The sequence below is a fragment of the Xyrauchen texanus genome, chromosome 13, assembly GCF_025860055.1.
Source record: "Xyrauchen texanus isolate HMW12.3.18 chromosome 13, RBS_HiC_50CHRs, whole genome shotgun sequence".
Lineage (NCBI taxonomy): Eukaryota > Metazoa > Chordata > Actinopteri > Cypriniformes > Catostomidae > Xyrauchen > Xyrauchen texanus.
Window position 1 is genome coordinate 32,109,980 of NC_068288.1, and position 13,917 is coordinate 32,123,896.

At 39.2% G+C, this 13,917-nt stretch overlaps 1 protein-coding gene across 4 annotated transcripts in view; it reads left to right on the top strand.

Annotated features, from left to right (window-relative positions):
* The window catches only part of gabrb3 (gamma-aminobutyric acid type A receptor subunit beta3), a 112,394-nt gene that overhangs the window by 71,760 nt on the left and 26,717 nt on the right, over positions 1–13,917 (top strand). For all 4 annotated transcript variants that reach the window (XM_052140704.1, XM_052140707.1, XM_052140706.1 and 1 more), the window contains 3 exons: positions 3,081–3,163; positions 4,010–4,147; positions 11,889–12,041. In XM_052140704.1, the coding sequence (XP_051996664.1) occupies positions 3,081–3,163; positions 4,010–4,147; positions 11,889–12,041 (374 nt within the window). The remainder of the gene's footprint in view (positions 1–3,080; positions 3,164–4,009; positions 4,148–11,888; positions 12,042–13,917) is intronic.

Below are 13,917 nucleotides of genomic sequence, written 5' to 3' on the forward strand. Positions count from 1 at the left end.
TGGTCATTTAATCATTTATTAAAATAGATTGTGTAGAAATTACACATTCAGAGAGGGTGCAACTAATAAAGAGAAAATAAACAAGTTGATTAACTGCTATAGTATTCTTTTACTTGTATCTGTTTTTTAAGGGATTAAAAAACTAATTAAAAAAAAGAATGATTAAAAGCATAATAATTGCCTACACATTTTTGAACGAACTCTCAAAAGATTTGTCCTCTTATTCAGTTGTGACGTTTTTGCAGTTAGGATTAGAAGTGTTAAAAATTGGACAAGATCATTCTATGACAGATTTTCTTATTTCAGTCAGGTATCTCCACCTGGGTGAGAGACCAGTGATGGGTTTCCCAAAAGCATCGCAAACTTAGCCAGATTATAGAAGCCATTGGTGCCAATAGTGTCTACAATCCATTTACGTCTGTGACGCTTTTGGGAACCTCAACCCAGATCTTTTATTAAGATGGACTTTAGTCTGGGTAGATGTAATACTTACTTTTATATGAATGAAAATTAAGATGTAACAGATAAAAGTACAGATTGTTCAATAGGTCATACTTTTGTGCACCTTTGTGTAGATTATTTAGCTAACTAAACTGGACAACAATTCTGGAAATTCTGAATTTGATGTGATCTAGGATCTTAGGGATAGTTCACCCCAAAATATAAATTCTGTCATGATTTATTTACCATATATCATTATATATCATTCCAAACGTGTTCACTATTCACTTTCATACTGAAAAGAGCAACTTAGACATTTAGCTAAATATCTCCTTTTGCGTTCTGTGCAAGAATAAAAGTCAAACAATTTTGGAATGATATGGTAAGTAAATGATGACAGAATTTTCATTTGGGGTGAACTATCCCTTTAAGATAGCACAGCCTATTGAACAGACCATGCTTCAAATTAAATATGGCGTCCATCCTGACTGAGGTCCATTGACTCATATAAAAGACATATCACTTTGTCATCAGGGTTTAGTCCACTTTGCACTTGTGTGGAGATGAAATTATGAATTAGTGATGAGATGAGACAATACTTGCCACCATACTCGAAAGATCAGCAGCCATTTATGGGGCAAAAAAAGCATTTTCATATCCTATTTAAATCTGCACTATTTGTTCATGTCCACTCATGCAAGATCTTGCATATGCATGTTCTGTGCTATATTTAGTTCAAAAGCCTTTTGAAGGGCAGGAGGAGCCAGATTTTAATATGTTCCTTCCTGCTCAGCTGGATACACATTTATGTGTTTTCAAGCTGTTCTCACACAACCAAAAATTATATTTCTAAGAATTTAAGTGGAAAGCAGATCTTCAATCTGTTTGCTTGCTTTGACTGCCATATCGACCTATAGTCTCACATCCCTATTGAAAATAGTGCTGGTTCCCCTGGTGATCTGATCAAATGTGGTCAGGTGAGACACATCGATGTTTACCTCACTCCCCTTAAATGTATCTTCTATGACCACTTGTGATCGGATTTGGAGGGGAGGGATTCATGATGACATACATCAATCACTCTGTCAGTGTGTTATTGCATGACATTAAAGTGCATCAAAGTCAGAAAGACAAAGAACGCATGAAAAAAATGGCACTATTTCTCCCAGATGCATCTGATATTTAATCTAAGCACAAAATATATTTAATCTAAACGCAACTTTTCGAGCAGAATTATCCATTATTTTAGTGGATTACCTGTATATACCTGAGCTGCAGATGTTCGTGCTTCTCATAAGTGTCCCTGTGTAACTGGTTCTGCTCGACCTGTTCCGAGCGGGATTCAAACCGGCGTCTCCGGCATGGGAGGCTGAAGACAGCCCCTAGCGTCAGTTGCTAGTGCTCTTCTTGAGGCCAGGGGAGTGAGGTTTACACACTGCACAGCTATCACGTACCAGCTGGCTCTCGTTAACTAACTAAGCCCACTAAACCTCACTCCCATCCGGTTCACAGCACCACTGTAACTGGTCCTGCTCCACCTGCTCCAAGTAGGATTCGAACTGACGTCAGCCGGCATGGGAGGCGAGCACGCTAACGAGGAGCCTAAAGGCTACAGCCTCTAGCATCAGTCGCTAGTGCACCTCTTGAGCCCAGTGAAGTGAGGTTTAAACACACTGCAGAGCTATCATGTACAGCTTGCTCCCGTTACACCTGCGTGTTGAAATCAGACACACTGAAGAAGATCAGCTTCTGCTTTAAAAATTTCCGATCGGACGGTTATTTCCTTTTTAAAGCCTCTTGTAACCGGTAAAGTTTAAACCCTTGTTTTGGTGCAGCTGTTGATTGACAGGTGAGGGGAGGCGCTTTGCTGCTCCGAGACACATTCAAGACAGATTTGCATTTACACTTCAAATGTGATGTGTTCACATGTGTTTTTAAACACATTTGAATGTGGTTTTTGTGATCTGAACACAATAAGTTTTAGAACCCATTTTGACCTTAATCTTAATACCAGGTCTTTTTTGCATATTGCTTTAAGTGTGGTCACTTGATGGCTGTTGATGCTTTTTTGCCCCACAAATGGCTGCTGATATTTTGAGTAGTTGTCATCTCATCTCACCACTTATGCAGAGTGAGTAAAACATACTGAGATGTAGTAAAGAATTGAAGAGCTCCAGTGGGCGCCATAGGGATCCACTTACAAGTTTTAGTCCACTCTGAGCATGTCTAGGACCTGATTACACTTTACAAAGAGCCAAACAACAAAAGTTTCATGTTTACATTCAGATGTTGAACAATGTTTTACAGTGTTGTTAAAGGGACAAATCAGCCAAAAATCATTTAACAAACCCATATAACTTTCTTACATGTTTCGAGGAATATGTGGGTGACTAAATGATTAATGAATTTCCATGTTTGGTTGAATAATCCCTTTAAGCAAGTGTGGCAGCCAGCCTGGTACATGCTACAGTAGCAGAGCTCTCGCTACCTCAATTTATAGATTTGTGTGTTTTCAGTGTTTGACTCTTCTGGCATGTGTGTTTGTGTGTTTGTGTGTGTGTGTGTGTGTGTGTGTGTGTGTGTGTGTGTGTGTGTGTGTGTGTGTGTGTGTGTGTGTGTGTGTGTTTCTGCGTTTCTAGAATCACCACCACTGCTGCTTGCATGATGGACCTGAGAAGGTATCCATTAGATGAACAGAATTGCACTCTGGAGATAGAGAGTTGTAAGTGTTCTTGATACTCATAAATGTACACACGCACATACAGTACACACAAATTTTATTTTTATCATGCTGGGCACTTGCCATTCACTTCTCCTCTTTTTACAATGAGCTAATAATATTTTAGATTTTCATTAAGACATTAAGACTATATGTTGTGTTTTAATTTAGTATGGCTGGTCCCCCACTAAATTGGCATTACTAATACATTTTGAATAGCTTCATTTGCTTCATATATGCATATACATAGTACTGTATATGCATACGTTTACTTCAAATGCATGCTAGCAAAACCACATTGCTTATCATGGATTATGAACTACAGTGCTGGTATAAAATGGAGTGGTCTGTGTCACATTGGGATATCTGACCCCAAACAGCTCCCCACACTTGAGCAGAACAGATGCTCATTTGCATGATTATGTTAACAACGCACTTGTGCTGACTTTTTTCACTTTTCATCATGTGCTATACATACTACTAATTATGGAAATAAATACTATTTCCAGAAACGTCATCCTCAGAATTGAGAATTAAGGAGAAACTGCAGTTTTTTTAATCAAATATTATTTATTCAACATAAATTGAACTGGGTTGCTGTGGTTATTGAGATGAAGGGATGGAGATTCAGCTGAAGGTCCGCGACATCAATCTTGAAACATTTAGCCATTGCCATTCCTTGAAATAAACAGATTATGTTTTTTAATTTCTTTGTTTGAATGTGGAGCACTGTCTGAGCTCTCAGTAAATCTCTCACTAAAACATAAATCCAAAGTCATCTGATATTTGCTTCATAACAGTAATGTATTATTTACTCAATGATGAATTTGATTTATTTGTTCTCTTTAGATGGATACACAACAGATGATATCGAGTTTTACTGGAAGGGAGGAGAAAGTGCAGTGACGGGTGTGGCCCGAATAGAGCTCCCACAGTTCTCCATTGTGGACTACAAACTTGTCTCCAGAAATGTTGTCTTTTCCACAGGTAAATTAGAAAGACAGGTTGAAATTACAACAAATTAGACTAAAGAATGTAATATGAAGCTTCATTTTGTGTTTATATGTCATTTAAATAATTTTTGTAGTAGAGTTCACTTTTACACCCAGTCTACGCCGGATGCAAGAGGTGTGGGTTGTATTGCTTTTGACACGACATTCTATGACACAACATTCTAATCAATGATGCTGTCGACTAGATTTGGGGTACTTGAGTTTGGACTCAGACTCAAGTTAAATTTTAATGGACTTGCCACGGACTCGGATGCATTTTCACTCTGACTTGACTCGGATTCGAGCCTTTTGGACTTCAATTTTTTTCCATCCGAGTCCATGACATTAGTGATGCAATGAAAAAAAATATTAAATAAATAACAAAACAGAAAGTAATGAACACATCTCTGTCTGCATGCAGCTGTATTAGCCCCTAAATCAGTAGACGTAGCCAGAGTTGTTTCACTGTGTTTAAGCAAACACAAGCACACATACGCACGTGCACAGGCACACTCATCAGTCAACCAATATGCTTGAATGTTACTACAGAGATTACTGTATAACATCAACTGCCAAGGTGGCTGGCATGACGAAAACATAAAGTCAGGTATCCAATGTAATAGAAACTAAACAAGGCAGTTTCATAGGACACGGGACCTGACAACTGGTAAAATTGCATGTGTCATTTGTGCAGCCAACACTGTTTCATCGTGGTTAAAAACGTAAAGTCAAGAACTTCATTGAGTTAAGTCACCCACGTCATGTCTCTCACGGTTTACTAAAAACAGCATATTGAAATGTAAATACATAAGAATAGTATTAATATTGGATATTAAGTCTTTTTAGGTGTAATGTATCTACACATGTAGGCTTCTGTAGTCTCTTGTGGTCCACGCAGTGTAGTCAGTTTGAAATGGCCCATAATAGCTTGATGAATTAACTGTGTAACTCTTAAATATTCTGGGGAAAAAAGCATTAATGCTAAAGCAGACAGCAACTCTTAACAGATAAACATCACCTATTTATTATTGATTGACTATTTTCAAAGCATTGACGAGCTGCTTAAAATACATTCTTTTACAGCATTTGTCTACCATTCATGACATTCAACCATTCACAATACAATATTATGATATTTTGGGCAGTAAAATATTTAGTTTATAATTTAATTATGGACCATAAAATAAATGTATTATACAATGACAGCGTTTGTGTATGAAGCTAAACTTCATGTTACTAGATGAATTTAGTTGCTGATGATGTTTTTATATAAAAAAGAAACATATTTGTATTTATTTTTATTGTAAACCACCAGATAACTTATGCCCGTCTTTTTTTAGCCTACACCTCTGACACTTTTGAAGGACAATTCTGTTAAATGTATAACTCAAAATTATTATTCGCCATGTTTTTGCAGTTAAAGAAGAGCTCAATGAAATGTTCTTTGGTTGGTATTTAAAGATTTCAGACTAATTGCAGACCAAATCAAATTAACTAGAAAATCACGTCAGTGACGACATCGGCCTAATATTATCAGTGGGCTTTTCCAGTGTTTTTGGATGTAGCATTTGCAGTCAAATCATGAGACGTAACTTCTCAGCGAGTGCTAATTACTACTGTGTTGACTCATTTGTATGTACTGTATTTTCCCAAATCAGTTGGCAGATAGAGAAAAAGATTTAGAAAGAAATCTCAGTATAGACAATACTCAGTAAATTCAAATTTGAAACATAATAACCTTTTGTAATGACTAACATAGCTTTGACTTTCTTTAGTCTATGCTTGTGTGGAGGGGGAAAAGCAACAAATTATTGAAATGTTAACAGTACGCAAGAAAAAGTGTGTTGAAGAACAGTTTTGTCTTCTTGCACCTGAAGCATATGCTTTCATTCTGAAACCACATTGAAGTTTGTTCAGCAGGAAACTAATCATAAGATATTATGGTGTTTTTGTTACATTATATTGACAAACTGTTTTTCTGAGTTGTGAGGGTTAAAACAAGTTTAAAATATTGATGTTGAGTTTACGGTTACAATGTTAATTCAGCTTCATGAACAGATTAATTTGTACTCCACTCGGACTCGATTGTTTAAAGACTCGGACTTGACTCGGATTCGACACTACTGTCAACACTGGAAGTGTCCGACAGTAAACTGGTGTCCCATTCCATTTTGCGCTTCATGCCCTGGCGCTACTACTGACAACGTCACAAATAAACGGTTTAGAAGGTTCATGCTGACGTGATGTGACACGATGTAATGGCTTGATGGCTTCAAGCCGTTGCGTTGTGACGCATCAACAGGCGCCCCCGGTGTAGACAGTGTGTTAGTCAACACTTTTCTGCAAATTGTAGACCTTCCTAAATCAAAGTTTTAAAATTTCATGCCTTCTTTGTTCCAAATAAAAGAGACATATATATGATTGATTGGCACAATTTTCTTTTTCACTTTTTTATTTAAATAGACTATCACATGCAGTATGGAGTATGAAGAGAATGATGAGAACTTGAATCAGGGAGCAACATATTGTGTTGTTTACAATAAAAGCAATTCTCACACATTGTTGGTCTTAAATAAAAAATAATCTACCCACACAAAACCTGCCATTAGTCTAGAACAATAGTTGTTGTTAAAGATCTGATCAAGCCTTTAATACAATTACGTATTGTAACAAATTACATTTTAAACATCTGAAAGTCTTGTTTTCGACCAGTGACTTCACAGCACAGAAAAGCAATACAGATGATGGCTCTTTAGTGAAGTTTTTTCAGGTTGTCCTGTATTCAGCTCATTCTCTCACAAGACTGATATTCCTGTTTACCACATATTTGAAAAGCTTCCTAATTGGGGTTTGTGCATGAGATGCTTTTCCTACTCATGACAGAACTGACCAGAAATAATGGAAGAGCAATTACCACTCTATTTCTTCAAGCTGCCAAAGAGAAAAGAAGAGATGGTAGAGGCGAGAAAGTGAGAGATGCAGTCAGAGAGGAAAAAAAAGGCACTTGATGCAAACCATCACATATTCATGAGCTAGAAGACCCATTGCATAAATTATTCTCTTCTAAAACTGAGGCATTCATAGATCCCATCCTGAATTATTGACATATAGAAAGACTATCTTCTAGACATAGTGAAAATGATGATTGGAATCATAGACTTAGAGATGAGGAGGATGTGGCTGCTGATGCCATGATGAGCTTTTTCTGAAAGAACTAATGAATTTACCTGCATAGTTCAAAATTAAATCACATTATTACATTTATAGTTCAGACTCTAAATTCTGATTGCATGAGCCATGTTCTAATCCATTTTAAAATTACTTTAAATACACACCTGTGATCACACATCTACGTATATATAAAGTTACTGTTTACAAACAAACACTCAGCTCTGGCACTTCAGTGTTCTTTTGGCACAGAAGAAAAGAACCATTCCCCTTCTGTCACTCACTCTACATTGTGTTGAATGTAGTGACACAAGGGGTCTTTCTTGAGAGCCTCGCATACCTCTGAACTTGAGAAAAGGCCAATGAGAAATTGGCAGACAGAATTTGTATGTCCTGCAACCGGACATACAGGTATAAAGGGAAGCGGGTGTGCATCTGTCAGTCAGATTTTTCCTTCGGAGCCGAGCGGTTGTGCAGCAGCAAGCTGAATCCCACTACTGTTCCACTCACCTCTGTTGGCGAAGAACTGCTGTTGGATCTACGGCGCATCACCAGCGGCTTTGCATTACATGCCCCTGGGCGCTTCGACAGCGCTTCTCTCTAAAAGAGTGTTTCCTCCTTAAAGAGTTTTGTTTTCTCTAAAAGAGTTTAAACAAAGAGCAATACATAAGCAGGCGTTGAACGTCATTTTCAGGACGCGTCTTTTTAAAGTTCTCCCTCGAGCCCCCCGAATTGAATGATGATGACGTCGCCACTGCATCGGAGAGCATTCAAGCATCTGACTCAGAGGACTCGACTGGGCTGCCGCCCAGTCTGAGGCCGACGCGCAGATGGCTGACATGCTTGCCCGGGCTGCCGTAAGCGTGGGCTTGGACTGGAACACTCCGTCCTCTCCACAGCCTTCACGGCTTGACGATTGGTACCTCGGGTCAGGGCGCCGCTCCCTTTGGCACTAATTACAGCCTCAAGTCTTTTTTAGTATGATGCTACAAGCTTGGCACACCTATTTTGGGGCAGTTTCTCCCATTCTTCTTTGCAGTCCCTCTCAAGTTCCATCAGGTTGGATGGGGAGTGTTGGTGCACAGCCATTTTCAGATCTCTCTAGAGATGTTCAATCGGGTTCAAGTCTGGGCTCTGGCTGGGCCACTCAAGGACATTCACAGAGTTGTCCCATAGCCACTACTTTGTTATCTTGGCTGTGTACTTAGGGTCATTGTCCTGTTGGAAGATGAACCTTCACCGCAGTCTGAGGTCCAGAGCGCTCTGGAGCAGGTTTTCATCAAGGATGTGTTTGTACATTGCTGCATTCATCTTTCCCTCGATCCTGACCAGTCTCCCAGTTTCTGTCACTGAAAAATATCCCCATAGGGTGATGCTGCCACCACCATGCTTCACTGCTGGGATGGTATTGGCCAGGTGATTAGCGGTGCCTGGTTTCCACCAGACATAACGCTTGCCATTCTGCCAAAGAGTTCAATCTTTGTTTCTCATGGTCTGAGAGTCCTTCAGGTGCCTTTTGGAAAACTCCAGGCGGGCTGTCATGTGCCTTTTACTGAGGAGTGGCTTCCGTCTTGCCACTCTACCATACAGGCCTGATTGGTGGAGTGCTGCAGAGATGGTTGTTCTTCTGGAAGGTTCTCCTCTCTCCACAGAGAAATGCTGGAGCTCTGTCAGAGTGACCATCGGGTTCTTGGTCACCTCCCTGACTAAGGCCCTTCTCCCCCGATCGCTCAGTTTGGCCGGGCGGCCAGCTCTAAGAAGAGTCCTTGTGGTTCCAAACTTCTTCCATTTACGAATGATGGAGTGTTCGCTGGGACCTTCAATGCTGCATAAATTTTTCTGTACCCTTCCCCAGATCTGTGCCTCGATACATTCCTATCTCGGAGGTCTACAGACAATTCCTTGGACTTCATGGCTTGGTTTGTGCTCTGACATGCACTGTTAACTGTGGGATCTTATATAGACAGGTGTGTGCCTTTCTAAATCATGTCCAATCAACTGAATTTACCACAGGTGGACTCCAATCATGTTGTAGAAACATCTCAAGGATGATCAGTGGAAACAGGATGCACCTGAGCTCAATTTTGAGTGTCTTGGCAAAGGCTGTGAATACTTATGTACATGTGATTTTTTTTTTTTTTTTTTTTCGTTTTTAATTTTTTGTAAATTTACAAAGAATTCAAACAAACTTCTTTCACGTTGTCATTATGGGGTATTGTTTGTAGAATTTTGAGGAAAATAATGAATTTAATAAATTTTGGAATAAGGCTGTAACATAACAAAATTTGGAAAAAATGAAGCGCTGTGAATACTTTCTGGATGCACTGTATATAAAAATTAAATAAATAAATAAAATCTTGCTTCATGTCATACCTGTGGTAGAATTACTGTGAAGTACAGCATCTTATGGCTTATTGTTTGATTAAAGGTGCACTCAGTAATTTTTTGAACTATGTTGAAGTGGCTTACACTGGCTTCACTGACATGCTGCATCATTAAAGCACAGTAGTTTTCAGTTACCAATGCCATTGTAGAAATTCACTATTCATTGTGTGTGTGCAGTGTGTGTGTGTGTGTGTGTGTGTGTGTGTGTGTGTGTGTGTGTGTGTGTGTGTGTGTGTGTAAAAGAGAGAGAATTCACATTTGTGATGTGCTAGATTTCACTGGGTTCTTGTTGATGATGATAGAAAGTAATCTGAAATGAAAACAGGCAAATCTGGGAATCTGAATCCGAACGAATGCTTTTTAAGGTCCAAAAATATAGGACATGAACATGAAAAGAGGATGTATGGTCTCCCTAGGTTTTATTTAAAAATCAGCAGATTTGAGGGACATATCATTTGGAATTATCCATCAGTGTTTTAAAATAATAGGCAAATGATGGAGAATTATGTTAATGCAACCTCTGCTTATTGGGTGGGTTTATTGTTGTAACATTCATTTTCCAGTAATTTTTTAAGCTGTAGTTGTTATAACATCCTCTTAACAGCACATATTCCTCAAGAGCCTCCGATGGTCGGCATCACCAGTAACGTTTCTCTAGCTCTAGCGTACTGTCCAATAACAACAACTAAGCAGAGCATCCAAGAGAAGCCCATGGAGAAGTCAGGAAAAAGATGGATAAAATGGCAGTTACTGATATTAAGCAAGCAATATTCAGCTGATCAATGTGTTCCTAAAATGGGTGCCCCATGAGGCATCCCTGTCCCATGTAGAATAATAGAGCTTTTATAAGGTTTCTGATATAACTGAACTCTTCTTCTCACATGAGTGATCATGATTTTATACATATGTTTCAAAATTACTATTAATTTATTTAGAAGTAAAACTTTTTAAATTAGGAAAAAAAATATTGGGTGAACCTTTAAGATACTGTGAATTAATGTGTATGTATCAGACATAGATGTGTGTATTTGTGGCTGTGTGACATGTTTACTATTGCATGCAGTACTGGTGGTGTGGAATGTGCATATAATGTGTATATTATGTTAGTTTGGCTTGTGTGATGTGTGTAGGAATGTTGTGTGAGGTGTATAAGTAATTAGTATGAAGTATGTGTAGGTAGCGTAAGTTCATCATGTATGTTACGTAGCACGTTTTTATAGATTGTGTGGTGTGTGTGTGTACAGGTTGCATAATGTGCATCTGTAGGTTGTGTTATATGTGTGTAGGATGTGTGATTTATTCATAGGTTGTGTGTGTATCTAGGCTGAATGCTTGTTAGTCATATTTTTTCACCACCATAAATAACTAAGAACAGATTTCTCTTCACATAAGATGCATATTTCAGTGTCAAATCATGTATTTTTGCATCATGTCAGTATCGTTTGGTTGTGACTTAAAGACAAACTCCTTCTGTTCATTGGACTGATGACAAAGTTGTCTAAATTGACAAGCCATTTTAAAATTGGTAATTAGTAGTCAGTTAGCATTACACAGGTGAACATATATCATAGACTTAGTTTGAAGAAGAGGTAGAGCCATACCCAGTGATCATCCTGTCATAGAGACTTGGTTGTGGGCTCTTTTGGCACCAAGTAACAATCCAGAACACCATAACAACCCCAATGAAAAATGCCTAAAACCCACCCAGAACACCTTAGCAACCACATAGCAACATCTTGGCAACCACCCACAACACTCTAGCATGTGCCTTTGAGCACCACTTACATTTTCTACAGAAACAAAAAATCTGTGAGTGCATATTGCATATGTGTCACATATATTCATGCCATTTTAACATTTATTGTTTACTCATTATCTCATTGCCTTTTCTTTTCTCCTCTTGGTGTTTGTTGCTCAAGGCTAAGCTACAATAAATCACAGTTTTTTTTTTAGTCCATGTTTGCCTGTTGCCATAGAAACTAAAGCTGTGTTACCAGTGTTACTTCTCTCTCTCTCTCTCTCTCTCTCTCTCTCTCTCTCTCTCTCTCTCTCTCTCTCTCATTTTCTCTCACTCTGTACTTTTTCTTGCAATCTATGCTTCTCTTTCAATCAAAGTCAACAACAAATCTTTACTGGTATGATTGTCTTACATGCTCTCTCTTTCTCTGTTGTTTATTGAATAGGTGCCTATCCTCGACTGTCTTTGAGCTTCAAGCTAAAGAGAAACATCGGATATTTCATCCTGCAGACCTACATGCCCTCAATCCTGATCACCATCCTGTCTTGGGTATCATTCTGGATCAACTATGATGCTTCAGCAGCCAGAGTGGCATTAGGTACGCTCTATAGAACACTCTGCATGGGCTATCCTGTGTACACTACCTGTCAAAATGTTTGAAACACTTACTCATTCTTTATTCAAATTTATTAAATTTTTTTCACACTTTAGAATAATAGTAAAGTCATCAAAACTATGGAATAACATAAATGTAACTATGGGAATTATGTTGTGACTAAACAAAATCCAAAATAAATCAAAACCCTTATATTCACCCTTTGCCTAGATTTTGTCCCAGATGTACTCTTGACATTCTCTCAAACAACTTCTTGAGGTATCACCCTGGGATGCTTTTTAAACAGTATTGATGGTGTTACCATCTATTTGCTGGGCACTTATTGGCTGCTTGTCTTTATTATTTGGACCAAGTCATCCATTTCAAAAACATTTTTTTAAATAAAATGTTCGTTCCCAGTCTGTCGCTCACTTCGACGTTGAGTTGAATGAAGCAACACTAGGGGACTCCTTTGAAGGCCTTGGTTACCTCTGAACTTGAGAAAACTTGAGTGTTCCGCTTGCACATAGCACCTTTCCCCTCCACTGAGGTGATCATGAGTGCTCTCTCCCGCAGGAGAGTCCACTAGATTCACGCTCCCTGGATGTCCTTCCTCCCTAGCCTTCTGGTCTGCGAATTCAGCGGGGTCTTTTCCCTGAAAGAATATGAGTTGGAAAAGAACGCCTTCCCCGATGCATGTGATAGCGTTAAGATGGCCCTAGCCGCTTGAACTCTATGCAAGAAACATAGAGAAGAGAAAAGGCATGGCTGGTGTTGCCTGCTCCCATGCTTGGCACATTGCTTTGTTCCCCCCTTCAGGGTGCCAGGAACCTAAAAAGTTTATGATGATTTTTATGGAGCGTTGGGGAAGGGTACGTGCAGTCTGACTCAGACTGTTGCTTTGGCATGCAACTGCCTGCCTGCATCTGCGTCAGCAGCACACACACACACACACATGGTTCAGCGCATGGCATGATTGGATAGGGACCCCTAGTGTCACTTCATTCGACACAACGCCAAAGTGAGTGACAGAAGGGGAACGTCTAGGTTACTGTTGTAACCTCTGTTACCTGATGGAGGGAACGAGATGTTGTGTCCCCCTGGCCACGATGCTGAACCAAGCCACTGCTATGGCCGGAACTTACTCTCGGTTCCTCGGTGCAAAACCTGAATCGACAGATGCATGATTCCCTCCTTTTATACCCATATGTCCTGGAGAGGGACATGCAAATTCTGTCTGCCAATTTCTCATTGGCCTATTCTCAAGTTCATAGGTAACCGAGGCCTTCAAAGAAGTCCCCTAGTGTTGCTTCATTCGACACAATGTCTCGTTCCCTCCATCAGGGAACGGAGGTTACAACAGTAACCTAGATGTTTTATAATTAAATAAATGAATATGTTGGCACCATTACATTTTTCGTTATTTTAAAAATAATTTCAAACATTTAAGAATTCACCTTCAGATCAAAGTATTTTAAGATCATGAGAAACATTTCAGTCAAGTGTTTCAAAACTTTTGACCTGTAGTGTACATCTGACAGATTTCCATGGAGAGATCTCACTTTCTTCTCATGTATGTCCTCTTTCACTTCCACCGTGGAAGTGCATGCCTTATTGAACAGTACATTGTTGGATGTTCCAGTAACTTGAATGCCAACATTCAATATTCTGTTTGAATTGTAACTTTTCTGTATGCACAGCAGGCCTCCGCCGAGTCCTCTCCCTCCCTTTGGTTTACATTTTCTTGGATCTTGCCTCTAGACAAACACAAACACACATGCATGCACACACATACACAGACAGATATTGTTGGGGCACATGCATCATTTAACAAGGAACAGGGTAGGCCCATTGCTCTGAGGTAGCCACAAACCCCATA